General features: G+C 36.5%; 1 protein-coding gene across 2 annotated transcripts in view; it reads right to left on the reverse strand.

The window, feature by feature from the left end:
- Positions 1-11,018: 11,018 nt before the first annotated feature.
- The window catches only part of LOC110442322 (von Willebrand factor A domain-containing protein 3B-like), a 70,763-nt gene continuing 66,670 nt past the window's right edge, over positions 11,019-15,111 (reverse strand). For both annotated transcript variants that reach the window (XM_021485875.1, XM_021485874.1), the window contains one exon: positions 11,019-14,204. In XM_021485875.1, the coding sequence (XP_021341550.1) occupies positions 13,727-14,204 (478 nt within the window). In that variant the 3' untranslated portion in view covers positions 11,019-13,726. The remainder of the gene's footprint in view (positions 14,205-15,111) is intronic.

A 15,111-nucleotide genomic window follows, 5' to 3' on the forward strand; every position in this document is an offset into this window, starting at 1 on the left:
TAATGTTTGTGCTGATTATATACCTTAGAAATTCCAGGTATCTACATCAGGAGATTCCTCCTCTTCATCGTCGCTGTTGTCATAACGTTTTTGTAGATACATAGAGATGGATTGGCATATCAGCTAAAACTGTTTGTTTGCAAGTGAAGTTTCTGGATGGACACCATCGTATAACTTTGTGTAATCACTTTGAGTGATTTATTTTTTTGCGATTTTGATAATGTTTTCCTCAATGTTTGATTGATACCCTTATTTTGAGGGTCAAAATTTGTGTGTTGTGTTGTGTTCTGTGATGATTGTGTTAACTTGATGGAATTGATGTTAGTTTAATGATGGACTTGTAATTCTTGTGTCAATATTGGTGTTAAATGTGGTTAAATAAAAACAATTGCCATCACAAGTTACATCATATGTGGAATAGTTTTAATTTTGATTAGAAATGGTTGCTGACGGTCGCATATTATGTAATCTGTTAACAAAAATAAAAGTGGTGAAAATATATTGTTTCTAATTAGCTGACATTCATAAAGCAGAGCAAACTAATGTGTTCACTTCAATGTCGAATCAAAATGCTGTAATGGTTTACACAGATTAACGAAAGTACATGTACAAATTGTCAGGCGTTTAAAGTTTATATTTATCTAAGTATCAATCAAGATATTTTACAGTACAAAACTGTACAGATAATGTTTGTCTCTTTTAAGTAATTGTTAATTTTGTTGCATTAGATGAAACTGGATTCAATCTTTTGTACAAGCAGATCTAGTAATGTAATTCCACAAGTTGACAACAGTAAATGCAAATACAAGAGTAGTGATACTGAAAAATCCACAATTTGACCCCTTTAAAACACCTTACGTTTTCCCTAGGAAAGCTGTCGGTGACAATTCTGTTTCATCATATGTATCACTGGAGCAGACGACCCGTGAACTATGACCTTGTCAATGATCTGACCTTTTAATATCCAATGAAAACCAAGCGACCTAGTCATTGACCCTGCTTCGTCCATACTCGGGCATTTCTGTCCTAGTGGGAATGACCCTCGTGTGTTACGATCCATTATCAATATTTAGATGGAAAATGTGTATGTTTAGAAAGTTGTTAGTATCAAATGATCTATTTCTTTCCTAAATAAAAGCTCATTTAATCGACGGTAATACAGTTTGTCAACTAACCACATTCTTACGCACTCTTCGACGCCATTTGCTTGTGACATTCATGTAAGCTATTTGATGACCCTGCCAATCATTTCTATTTTCGATACAAAAGGAAAGAAATCACGAAAACAAACACATCCAGTTTATTAAATATGGTCAATATTTTTTGAAAAATTCTTTGTTTCGAATACAAAATGTTCCTGCTACGTTACATGTCGCTTTGTTATTCGACTATGCATATTTACGGGCTCCATGAACCAGAAGAGGTCACCGGAAGTACGAAAAGTTTCTAGACTGTAGCTGTACGATTCAGTGATGGATCAACCAAACTGATTCTATTTACACGCACATGTTACCGGTAAAGAGCTCGGCACCGGAGAGCTTCGTTGTTAATATGATTCATGCATGGCCTGGAAAGAGCGAAGCACGTACTGTACATTTGTTTCAATAGTAAAGTGTAATTTTTGAATCATAACATTACCCATTTTAATACATACAAAATGTACCTGTTCTTGTTTTTTTGTAATATACTTGAATCTGTTGGTGGGCAAAATCATTCATTTTTGTCCTTATGTGTGCTCTGTTTAAAAATGATCCACAATCACACTACACTAATATGAAATAGGTAAGACCTAGTCAGCGGGCACACATAAAAAATACAGTTTCTTGCATAATTAAACTGTTTCACAGTATGCACAATATTGGATAGAGGACAGAAGACTTCAGTATTGGATAGAGGACAGGAGACTTCAGTATTGGATAAAGGACAGGAGACTTCAGTATTGGATAGAGGACAGGAGACTTCAGTATTGGATAGAGGACAGGAGACTTCAGTATTGGATAGAGGACAGGAGACTTCAGTATTGGATAGAGGACAGGAGACTTCAGTATTGGATAGAGGACAGGAGACTTCAGTATTGGATAGAGGACAGGAGACTTCAGTATTGGATAGAGGACAGGAGACTTCAGTATTGGATAGAGGACAGGAGACTTCAGTATTGGATAGAGGACAGGAGACTTCAGTATTGGATAGAGGACAGGAGACTTCAGTATTGGATAGAGGACAGGAGACTTCAGTATTGGATAGAGGACAGGAGACTTCAGTATTGGATAGAGGACAGGAGACTTCAGTATTGGATAGAGGACAGGAGACTTCAGTATTGGATAGAGGACAGGAGACTTCAGTATTGGATAGAGGACAGGAGACTTCAGTATTGGATAGAGGACAGGAGACTTCAGTATTGGATAGAGGACAGGAGACTTCAGTATTGGATAGAGGACAGGAGACTTCAGTATTGGATAGAGGACAGGAGACTTCAGTATTGGATAGAGGACAGGAGACTTCAGTATTGGATAGAGGACAGGAGACTTCAGTATTGGATAGAGGACAGGAGACTTCAGTATTGGATAGAGGACAGGAGACTTCAGTATTGGATAGAGGACAGGAGACTTCAGTATTGGATAGAGGACAGGAGACTTCAGTATTGGATAGAGGACAGGAGACTTCAGTATTGGATAGAGGACAGGAGACTTCAGTATTGGATAGAGGACAGGAGACTTCAGTATTGGATAGAGGACAGGAGACTTCAGTATTGGATAGAGGACAGGAGACTTCAGTATTGGATAGAGGACAGGAGACTTCAGTATTGGATAGAGGACAGGAGACTTCAGTATTGGATAGAGGACAGGAGACTTCAGTATTGGATAGAGGACAGGAGACTTCAGTATTGGATAGAGGACAGGAGACTTCAGTATTGGATAGAGGACAGGAGACTTCAGTATTGGATAGAGGACAGGAGACTTCAGTATTGGATAGAGGACAGAAGACTTCAGTATTGGATAGAGGACAGGAGACTTCAGTATTGGATAGAGGACAGGAGACTTCAGTATTGGATAGAGGACAGGAGACTTCAGTATTGGATAGAGGACAGGAGACTTCAGTATTGGATAGAGGACAGGAGACTTCAGTATTGGATAGAGGACAGGAGACTTCAGTATTGGATAGAGGACAGGAGACTTCAGTATTGGATAGAGGACAGGAGACTTCAGTATTGGATAGAGGACAGGAGACTTCAGTATTGGATAGAGGACAGGAGACTTCAGTATTGGATAGAGGACAGGAGACTTCAGTATTGGATAGAGGACAGGAGACTTCAGTATTGGATAGAGGACAGGAGACTTCAGTATTGGATAGAGGACAGGAGACTTCAGTATTGGATAGAGGACAGGAGACTTCAGTATTGGATAGAGGACAGGAGACTTCAGTATTGGATAGAGGACAGGAGACTTCAGTATTGGATAGAGGACAGGAGACTTCAGTATTGGATAGAGGACAGGAGACTTCAGTATTGGATAGAGGACAGGAGACTTCAGTATTGGATAGAGGACAGGAGACTTCAGTATTGGATAGAGGACAGGAGACTTCAGTATTGGATAGAGGACAGGAGACTTCAGTATTGGATAGAGGACAGGAGACTTCAGTATTGGATAGAGGACAGGAGACTTCAGTATTGGATAGAGGACAGGAGACTTCAGTATTGGATAGAGGACAGGAGACTTCAGTATTGGATAGAGGACAGGAGACTTCAGTATTGGATAGAGGACAGGAGACTTCAGTATTGGATAGAGGACAGGAGACTTCAGTATTGGATAGAGGACAGGAGACTTCAGTATTGGATAGAGGACAGGAGACTTCAGTATTGGATAGGGGACAGGTGACTTAAGTTTTGGATAGAGGACAGGGTCGGAGACTTCAGTATTGTATAGAGGACAGGGACAGGAGACTTTAGTATTGGATAGAGGACAGGACACTTCAGTATTGGATAGAGGACAGAAGACCTCAGTATCGGATAGATGACAGGATACTTCAGTATTGGATAGAGGACAGGGATAGGAGACTTCAGTATTGGATAGAGGACAGAAGACTTCAGTATTGGATAGAGGACAGAAGACTTCAGTATTGGATAGAGGACACGAGACTTCAGTATTGGATAGAGGACTGGAGACTTCAGTATTGGATAGAGGGCAGAAGACTTCAGTATTAGATAGAGGACAGAAGACTTCAGTATTAGATAGAGGACAGGAGACTTCAGTATTGGATAAAGGACAGGAGACTTCAGTATTGGATAGAGGGCAGAAGACTTCAGTATTGGATAGAGGACAGAAGACTTCAGTATTGGATATAGGACAGGAGACTTCAGTATTGGATAGAGGACAGAAGACTTGAGTATTGGATAGAGGACAGAAGACTTCAGTATTAGATATAGGACAGGAGACTTCAGTATTGGATAGAGGACAGGAGACTTCGGTATTGGATAGAGGACAGGAGACTTGAGTAGTGGATAGAGGACAGAAGACTTGAGTAGTGGATAGAGGACAGGAGACTTGAGTAGTGGATAGAGGACAGAAGACTTCAGTATTGGATAGAGGACACGAGACTTCAGTATTGGATAGAGGACTGGAGTCTTCAGTATTGGATAGAGGACAGAAGACTTCAGTATTAGATAGAGGACAGAAGACTTCAGTATTAGATAGAGGACAGAAGACTTCAGTATTGGAAAGAGGACAGGAGACTTCAGTATTGGATAGAGGACAGAAGACTTGAGTATTGGATAGAGGACAGAAGACTTCAGTATTAGATAGAGGACAGGAGACTTCAGTATTGGATAGGGGACAGGAGACTTCAGTATTGGATAGAGGACAGAAGACTTCAGTATTAGATAGAGGACAGAAGACTTCAGTATTAGATAGAGGACAGAAGACTTCAGTATTAGATAGAGGACAGGAGACTTCAGTATTGGATAGAGGACAGAAGACTTGAGTATTGGATAGAGGACAGAAGACTTCAGTATTAGATATAGGACAGGAGACTTCAGTATTGGATAGAGGACAGAAGACTTCAGTATTGGTTAGAGGACAGAAGACTTCAGTATTGGATAGAGTACAGAAGACTTCAGTATTGGATAGAGGACACGAGTCTTCAGTATTGGATAGAGGACTGGAGACTTCAGTATTGGATAGAGGACAGAAGACTTCAGTATTGGAGAGAGGACAGGAGACTTGAGTAGTGGATAGAGGACAGAAGACTTCAGTATTGGAAAGAGGACAGGAGACTTCAGTATTGGATAGAGGACAGTAGACTTCAGTATTGGATAGAGGACAGGAGACTTGAGTAGTGGATAGAGGACAGAAGACTTCAGTATTGGAAAGAGGACAGGAGACTTCAGTATTGGATAGAGGACAGTAGACTTCAGTATTGGATAGAGGACAGGAGACTCCGGTATTGGATAGAGGACAGAAGACTTGAGTAGTGGATAGAGGACAGAAGACTTCAGTATTGGAGAGAGGACAGGAGACTTGAGTAGTGGATAGAGGACAGGAGACTTGAGTAGTGGATAGAGGACAGGAGACTTCAGAATTGGATAGAGGACAGAAGACTTGAGTAGTGGATAGAGGACAGGAGACTTCAGTATTGGATAGAGGACAGGAGACTTGTGTATTGGGTAGAAATGAACTGAGCACTTGTGACCCTATCATGTTTAGGAGGCAATCTTTTGGTGTACACGATGACTGATAATCATATAAAACCAAATTTCATATTTACATAAATTTGTATATTATATAATTATCTATAGAATAGGACTGACCACATTTTCATCCCTTTGAGCAATAAAAGAGGAGAGTTCTTCTATATAGATTTATCATACATTATATCAGACCTGTTAAATTCATCAGTTATTTTTTAGACAATATCCCTCTAACAGTTCATTTGTCAAGTGCAACTTTTGAACCCATGGTATTCAAAGCATATTGTATAACATTTCAGAAATGTCACTTTCAAAGGTCAAGGTCAAATTAAATTCTAATAGGTCAAACCTCAATTGACCTTTTAAATCATTTATATGAAACTTATCAAAACATCTGCAGTTTACAAATGTCATTTATCATTCAACAAGGAGTTTCAAAACCTCTTCAAGATCTTAAACTCAAAGTTTAAATACTAAGGTCAAAGGAAATCATGACATGGTCTTCATGCCACTTTATTTACCACTGAAAATAACATGTTTTTATCTTTCATGGTGAGTATTTAACATTCTCTCTTGAAATGTTTGATTTTCTGAAAGTGACAATTTTAGAAAACAAGAGGCAGAAGGCCTGCATCGCTCAATAATGATAAAGCAACCATATGAACATAATCTTATTAAATATAATACTGCAACTATTTCCAAATAATGGCTCTGTCTTGCAGCAACACTCGTCCCTTATTGGAGTTCCTTCTTTCTATCCCCATGAATTTGGATGGATTTTAATAAAATACCTCCATTTCCCCCATTGTGTCCCGCCACTCTGCCCTAAGGGAAGGCATACCCTTCATCTATAAAAAAAATTGAGTCCCCTTTGCCTAAGGATACTCCACACAAAGTTTAATTTAAATCCCTAGAATCAAACTAAAGGAGATGGTTTTCTAATAGCTACCTCAGTTCTCCTATTAGGCCACGCCCTTTGGGGCATATCCTCTGTATATACAAAAGTGTCAGTCCCCTTTGCCCCAAGGATGCCCTACACAAATTTTTTAATCCTTGACCAACCATACTGAAGGGGAGGATTTTAAACACTTATTACTATTGGGCCATGTCCTTCTGCCCCCCAGGGGACTACAGCCTCTGTTTATACAAAATTGAGTCCCACATGCCAAAGGATGTTTTGGACAAAATTTTGTAAACACCCTTCAAATCAAACTAAAAGAAAATGATTTTAAAGATTTGCCTTTAGTTTTTCTATTGGACCAGCCCCTTTGCCCCTTAGGGTCCACATCCTCCTTTTACACAAAATTGAGTACCCTTCCCAAAGAATGCTTTGGATTGGACCCCATTTAGTCAAAGGTTTTGATAATGTCCAAGTTAAAATTCTTTTGGTCCTGCCCCTCAGACCCAGGGGTCAGCCCTTCAACTGGTACAATTTTGAATCCTTAACCACTGAATAATGCTCAAAACCAAATCTGGTTGATGAGTTGCTTTAAGCAATATGGCCGATCACCCATTTTGGCCACATCCCTCAGCCACCACGGGGGGCAATACCTTCAATTTATACAAAATTAAGTCCCTTTTGTTCTACACCAAGCTTGGTTCAAATCCCTCCATTCATACACAAAAAGAAGGATTTTAAACACTTTCCCTTATGGGCTCTGCCCCTCCGCCTCTAGAGGAGCCACACCCTCCATTTATACAAAAGTGAATTCCCCTTGCCTAGGATTTTTCTAGACTAAGTTTGGTTCAAATTCCTCTATTGATACATAAGGATAAGAATTTTAAATAATTAACCTAAATTTCTCTTATAATGGCCTCGTCCCTCATCCACCAAAGGGGTATTACTTCGTTTATACAAAATTGAGCTTAAGAATGCTCTACACAACATTTTGTTCAAATCCCTTCATTTGTACAGAAGGAGACTTTTAAATGATTTACCTAAATTTCCCTTATAAAGAAACCAACCCCATGTGGGCCACATTCTCCATTTATACAAAATCAAGTCCTCTTTGCCCAAGGATGCACTACACAAAATTTGGTTTGAGTCCCTCCATTCATACAGGAGAAGGATTTTAAACAGAAGGAGAATATCAAAGATTTACCTCAATTTCCCATATTTGGCCCTGCCCTCTTCCCTTCATTTATACAAAATTTAAACCGCTGTAGCTGAGGATATTCAAGGCCAAATTTAGTTAAAATCCATTAGGCCCTTCAGGACTGAGTAGCGTTTTAAGGGAAAGTTGACGTACGACAAGACGCCAGATGCCGTGGCATAAGCTCATTTAACCTTCCAGCTGGTGAGCTAAAAATTAAGTCCGATTTGCCAAAGGATTCTCTTGACCAAATTTGGTTAAAACAACTCCAATAATACAACAGAGAAGGATTTTTGTAGATTAACCTCAAGTTCTCCTATTGGGCTCTGCCCCCAGGGGATCATATCCTACACTCATACAAAATTGAGTCCCCTTTGCCCATGGATGCTTTACAAAAACATTGGTTTAAATCTCATCAATCATACTAGAGTGGAGGATTTTAAACACTTATCACTGATGTTACCCCTATTGGGCCCTGTTCTCTGCTCCAGGAAAACTACACCCTCTGTTTATACAAAATGGAATCCGACTTGCCCAAGGATGCTCTAGGCAAAATTGAGTCAAAATCCAATTAGCCATTCAGGACTAGGTGTAGTAGCATTTTAAAGGAAAAGTTGACGGATGGAAGCTGCACTAAGGCAAAGGCTCAGCTGCCCAAAAAAATTGTAATCAATGATGAAAACAAAGACCCATTTTAATCTACTTTATTGAATAAAATCTCTGCACTGTGACAACAGAACGACAACTTTCTGATTACATTTTCTAAAGAAAGCTTTATAAAGTCAACTACATCATATAACTATCTAAAATAACAGATTCTAAAATATATGTATACTGATCATAAAGAAATTCTCAGAAATGCTTTCTGTATCATACGTTTCCAAATAAATAACTTCAGGATCACAAATTCTTATCAGATGATATTGGTTTAAAATTCTAACATTGTACAAATTTATGTATAAGGTCAATAAATTCTTTTAGGCTCATGTAAAAAAAGAGAAAAAAAAGTTTAGAAGAAAATTTGAATTATATTTAATCTTTCATTAATCTAAGCAAGCTTTATATTATTGGTTTCTGAACATATAACCATTTATTATATCTTGTCTTACATAATATAGATATATAATAAAAAATGAAATCCATGCTCCTATTGTCCTTTTGCAAAGCATAAATTAACTAAGACATTTGCCAGCTATAGTTTCATTATGTTTTTGTCTAAAGTTTTAATTACATAATGCAGCTGTAAAAACAAATCCTTTTGTCTACGTTATGAGATGTTTACGCATCATCCTACAATGTGAATTCTGTGAATTCAAAATTATTTCTACATTCTGCAAAACACCCACATCCATATCTAAATTAACTTGTACAACAGTATTACATGTGTTTCACATTTAACTTTTGTATTTTACATAAGCATTTTATGTATGTATATGTCTCTCTGTACACTACAAGTTACACAAAGTTCAAGCAAACTACTAACTCAAGACCAGAAAGAACCCTGATAGCCAGGTGTAAATGAACCATTTTGAAAACTTTAAAGGTATTGTTGGAGATGCTCTTTCAAAGCAGTAAATGTAGTACACTGGAGTCACATTATGCTGATAAAACACACTGTCTGTACATACATCTTCATTGTATTTTTAATGGAAGAAAAATCTTTCAGAAATTCACCCATCTCTGATGCCATTTCTTGAGATGACTATCGATCAACAGTTATTGTCAAAACCTTGAAGAGACAGCACAGCATCTGGTAACCATGTTTCAACAGGACACAACTATAGTAAAGCCTAAGTTACAGACAACATTTTTTTTAAAAATTAATTTTTGCTTAAATTTTGGTTGTATTAAAACATGCAGTACAGACCGAACAGTTTGTGGACAGATTTTTCAGATCCCTCATCACTTTGGAAATTTGTATGAAAATGAAAATGCTTTGACTACCAGGGTTTCCCTATTTATGCAGAAAGGGTATACGTAGCTAGTATATTTGTCAGGTACAAGCTACTTATAGTACAGACACCAATACACTGAAATTACAGAACAATAGCTATAATGTATCCCTTCTTTCCACTACGAAACACAGCAATAGTAAACTCAAACATATATGATTATGTAAATTGACACTTTTCAACAGAAAACACAAGCGCATAACAGATAAACACTAAAGTTCAGACATCAATTTTTTTGCATGGTAGACACATCACTTTTTCAAGGCATGTGCATACAAAATATGAACTTTTTTTAACAGACGATGCAAGCATGTAAAGAAACCAGAAGAATATGACATTGTGATAAGATCATACGATCTACCAAGGAAATGAATTAAAATGTTAATAATTATAATAATACAAACCATTGAAGTGAATTGGAGTCCAAAGTAAGACCAGTTGCATAATAGAGACAGTAGGTCCGGTAGATTCAATTTAGTACATGTTTTTCACGACAGAAGGCGTATGTCTCAAAATCACTTTTATGAATATCCGATCTCATTAACTGAAGTAATACCAATAGCTTGCGGCTAACGCCTTAGCTAAAAACATAACAAGAGATCCCAAAGGGATCTTGGCACCCACCATTGTACCTTCTTCTTTAGTTCTATGTCAGTTCGATCTTTTCTCTTATCTGTTTGATTGAGTCATCTAAACAGTAAATGCACCTTGAGGTAACTATTGATCTAAACTTCATACTGCTGTATATAAAAGACAACCTTCAAAGTGAGTTTGTCATTTCACATATTTACTAGTACAGTACTTAATGTTAAAGAAATAGAACTGATCATTTCAACATGAGAAAGATCTGTTAAATTCACTCTCAAAAATAACACTGCAAAATTTTTAGAAAAACCCTCAAGTACTGTCTGAGAACTATTAAAATACAAGATGGCTGCCTGTTGAACATTTGGTTTAGTCCATTAGTCTATAAAGTAAAAATGCATAGTTAGGACCAAGGGCAACCTACATATCAAATTTGAGAAAGATCAATCCATTACTTTCTGAGAAATAGCCATAACAAACCTGAACTTTCAAAATCCAAGATGGCCACCAGTCAGCTATTTTGTTCATGCACAAGAGACCTTTTAGGGGAACAATTGAGAAAGATCCCGGCCTACAGTACTTCCTACGAAATAGCGATAACAAACATTCACTGTCAAAATCAAAGATGGCTGCCTGTCGGCCATTTTGTGTATCCGATTAGTCTCAAAAATAAACATGTACACCTATATATATAGCTAGGGACCAAGGGGAAACTTTTTATCAAATTTGAGACAGATCCCTTTAGTACTTCCTGAGAAATAATGATAACAAGAATTGTTTAATGATGAATGGACGGACAACGGACCAAAGACAAAGGGTGATTTGAATAGCCCCCCATTAGAATGTGAGGGTTGATATAATTGATAGAATTAAAACACAAGCATATACAACATAAACATTAAACATACACATCAGGATTAACACCTTGTTTTCAACAGGCATATGCATAAAGAACAAAAAACACATAAATATAAGGACTGACATGTTTTACCATGAGACAAGTGTATATAGCCTAAACATAAAGCATATACCTGTATATGATTAAACATGCAGCACATAACGCGCTCAGTTAACACTGATGTAAATACAATGTTATGTAGAACACTTCATATTGTCATGAAGTTAAATTTGATAAAACGAATTAGAAATTTTAAGAAAAAATTATATAAAAAAATATGAGGACGGTTGGATTACTCTTGGTTACATTTAAGTAATACTGATTGGTGAGCATGACTAGTTACTATGGTAACAGATGGAGTTTTTTGTATTTACAGGACAGATGACAATCATCACATACCGGTACATGTAAAATATGACAGATCATTCAATAATTATCATTTTAAGCATAAAATATGAGCAAATTTTAACACTTTTTATCTTTAAGCATAAACTATGAGCAAATTTAACAACTAACAGAATATATATATATATATTTAATATAACAAGTGAAAAAAAAAGTCAAAACCACACTTAAACAAATACACCAAAGGAAAGGAAAAACATTGTAAATTTTTTACTAACTTTGCCAATTTAGTTTTTAATAATAGTTTGAGAGAATTGTCTTGAATTGAAAAAAAAATCTTCTCAACATATATCAGTAAGCTATAACAAACATTACTACCACACACCACACTACCCTGTATCATTCTTGGGTACTGTAAACCAGCATCCTTTAGTGGTAGGTTATTTTAGTGGAAAGTATTCAGGAGAAATCCTGCTTATGTTTTCCACCAGGTTTGAAATCAAACACATTTCATTTTGTTTCAACTATTAGTCTGCTTTAGACCTGAATACTGAACCAAAATTCAGGTTCAATGTAAATACCAATACATACTAATTGGATCTTTATATAAAGATAACAAAATTCCAAGTAGGTAAGAGAAATAAAATCATCAAATGCAACATTTCTATTACATGTATTACAATTGTATATTCTACCAGTGGTAAGACCATTATCATTGATAAGACCATGTTCAATATTAGGCCCGCCTTTAAGTTTTCTAACTGATCTACATATCATTCTTTCTTAAAGGCTTATTTCTGAAAATAGGCCTGCAAATCATTTACTTTCTTTTGAAAGATCAAGCACTCGAGGCTAATGACCAATAACACATGACAATATTCAGAATGCTTTTAACATACTTATATAAAGTGACCATCAACTATATCTCATTAATTACATGGCTGGTTTAAATACCTCTTTTCATTTCCCTTCATTGTTAAAACAAATATAAAAAAAATCTATGTAATGTTCATTTTTACTTTAACTAAAGATATACATAAATATATACAGTTTTCCATACTTTTGCAATTTTACTGAATGGTTTATTTAAAATATGAATATACAATTATTCTTGAAATATTTGCAGAAAATAAGAGAATTCCACAAGGAAAGTCACACGTAATGATTTAATAGGCTGCATTGTAATCCAAGGAGGTTTACAGAAAATCCCCCCGGTGGTGTCATGAGATGGGTATGGACAGAAGACTGCTCACCCGAGGGATACCAAAGTGCCCAGTGCCTAACAGCAACATAGATTAGGTATGTACCATAGTATGCAAATTTGATACTCAACCAGACATATCCTCTTATATTGAGCTAAAATAAGGTTAACACATAGATATGTGTTTAAGCAACAAAGATTATGGAAATATAATTTAAAAAAATAAATTTCTTGCGTGGATCTAATTTTGCACTTTCCTTACTTAGCTGAAAGTTGAACTAAAACTACCTGATGGCGTTATTTTCATTTCCATATATGATAAATCCATTTTAAACTACATACTAGTAGTGTAATTGTTTTTAGATATGTGAACAGATTAAATTAAACTTATTATTTTTATCATGTAGTTTAAATACAGATTTAAAGAATTTCAGGTCTTTTACGACATTTGGTCCATTATGTTATGATCAATACTACAAACTGAATTGCTTTAGGCACCTTAGCCCTGTTATCTTGTAAATGTTATTTTTAAATATTAACAAATAAAAAATTGAATGTCCTAAATGGTGCTTTAATTAATTAGATAATTGAATACCTTTTTAAATTTTTGATTATACATTCATTTAAATGTATAACATATTTTGTTTTTCATCATTTTGTTATATGTGCTAAAAACACAAACTCCTGCCATTCATTAAGTGTGTTAAAATAATTCTAGCAGTATTTACATGCCAGGTAAACAGAACTAGATTTGGCTTTCTATGAATATTATCATCTGAAATTTTGGCAAATTGTACATGCATCAATAAATCTAGCAGGATAATGGTTGACATGCCCTGTTCCCATCCATATTATATAAATATATATAAGCCATGCAGGGGTGGGGCCACACTAGCTAAGTGGGCGGGGCAAGGCAAACAATAGAACGTTGCCAGACAAGTAATTAGGGGGTGGGGTTGCAGCACTACATTACGTGTGACTTACCTCATATTCCTGATTGGTATTGTTGGTCAGATTGGACACGACACTTGCTTTGTCATCATACACATTAAGATCATCATCTAAGTTCACATCTAAATGTTGATGTGATATCAAAACATCTGATCCTTTCCTGGACACTGACCGAGATGTTGACCTTGACCTAGAACTTGACCTCGATGATGACCGACTGGAGCGAGACCCACTGCTGCTGATGCTGCTGCGGGAACGACGACTATGCTTCCGTCTATTTTTCTTAGAGATCGGGACCTCATCATCGTTATCAGAATTTCTTGTGTCAGAGTTTTTGCGGAGTTCTTCAGCCTGGCTGAGGAATTTGTTACCCCGGGCAATTTCTTCTTCTAGTAAAAGGATATCTGACTCTTCAATGGGCCAGCCGGCTGTGTCTAGCGCCTTTATTAGCACCAGACGATTGTTATCAAATGATAATGGCTCATCAGACCCAAACCTAAAAATATATAATTGATTCTGATATACAAATATGTTCCTTTCTCCAATAAACACTAGGTACAACAAAGGAATCAGATTAGATGATATCTAAGTCCATGGTACAACTGATCAAAACATAAGGAAATACAATAAACATGTAATCAATATAATATGATCCAATCTTTTTATTCACACTATATCTTTCCTGGACACATTTCATTAATGGCAGGCGTTCATGTCAAACACCCCCCCCCTACAATTTGGCACCAATGACGAAGGACATACAATATATACTTTAAAAGCACTAGTTCTAGCACTAATCTCATTTTAGCACCCACCACGTCAAGGATGCACTAATAGTGTTTTGACTCTCAAACTTCTAGGGAACATTTGACTTCTGAAACTTCTAAGGGTTCACTCCTTCTTGATTTCAGTAAAGTCGAGTTTTACTGTTTATATAGTAGTTCAAACATGCATTAACTAGCCACAGGCATAATATGAAAAGGAAAAGCCTAAAAAGAGCGTTGCTTTTGTTGATCTCTGATATTGATTCATTCAGAATGAGATAATACTTATTTCAGAATGAGATAAGTTTTATTTAAAGTCGGCAAGTCGAGGAATAACAATAAAATACAAGCTTTAATGAGATTTTAAGACCGACATAACAATTAGGGGAGACCTGGGCAAGTTCGACCCATTTTTATTAAAGTCCGGTCTGGGAAGTATGACAGCACATCCGTTTTTGAAGAAATTTTAATTTTTCCTGTCGGAAGATCGGATGGCTGAAGGAGCCCCGCCATGGGGTAAGTTTGGACAATCATTCGGGTAAGTTCGGCCCACATTGGAATCGGCTTAATTATGAAGTCATAGAGCATGCAACATAAAATTTTCTTACGACTTTTTCATGTGTTGCATTGGCCGAACTT

The sequence above is a fragment of the Mizuhopecten yessoensis genome, unplaced genomic scaffold (assembly GCF_002113885.1).
Source record: "Mizuhopecten yessoensis strain PY_sf001 unplaced genomic scaffold, ASM211388v2 scaffold716249, whole genome shotgun sequence".
Lineage (NCBI taxonomy): Eukaryota > Metazoa > Mollusca > Bivalvia > Pectinida > Pectinidae > Mizuhopecten > Mizuhopecten yessoensis.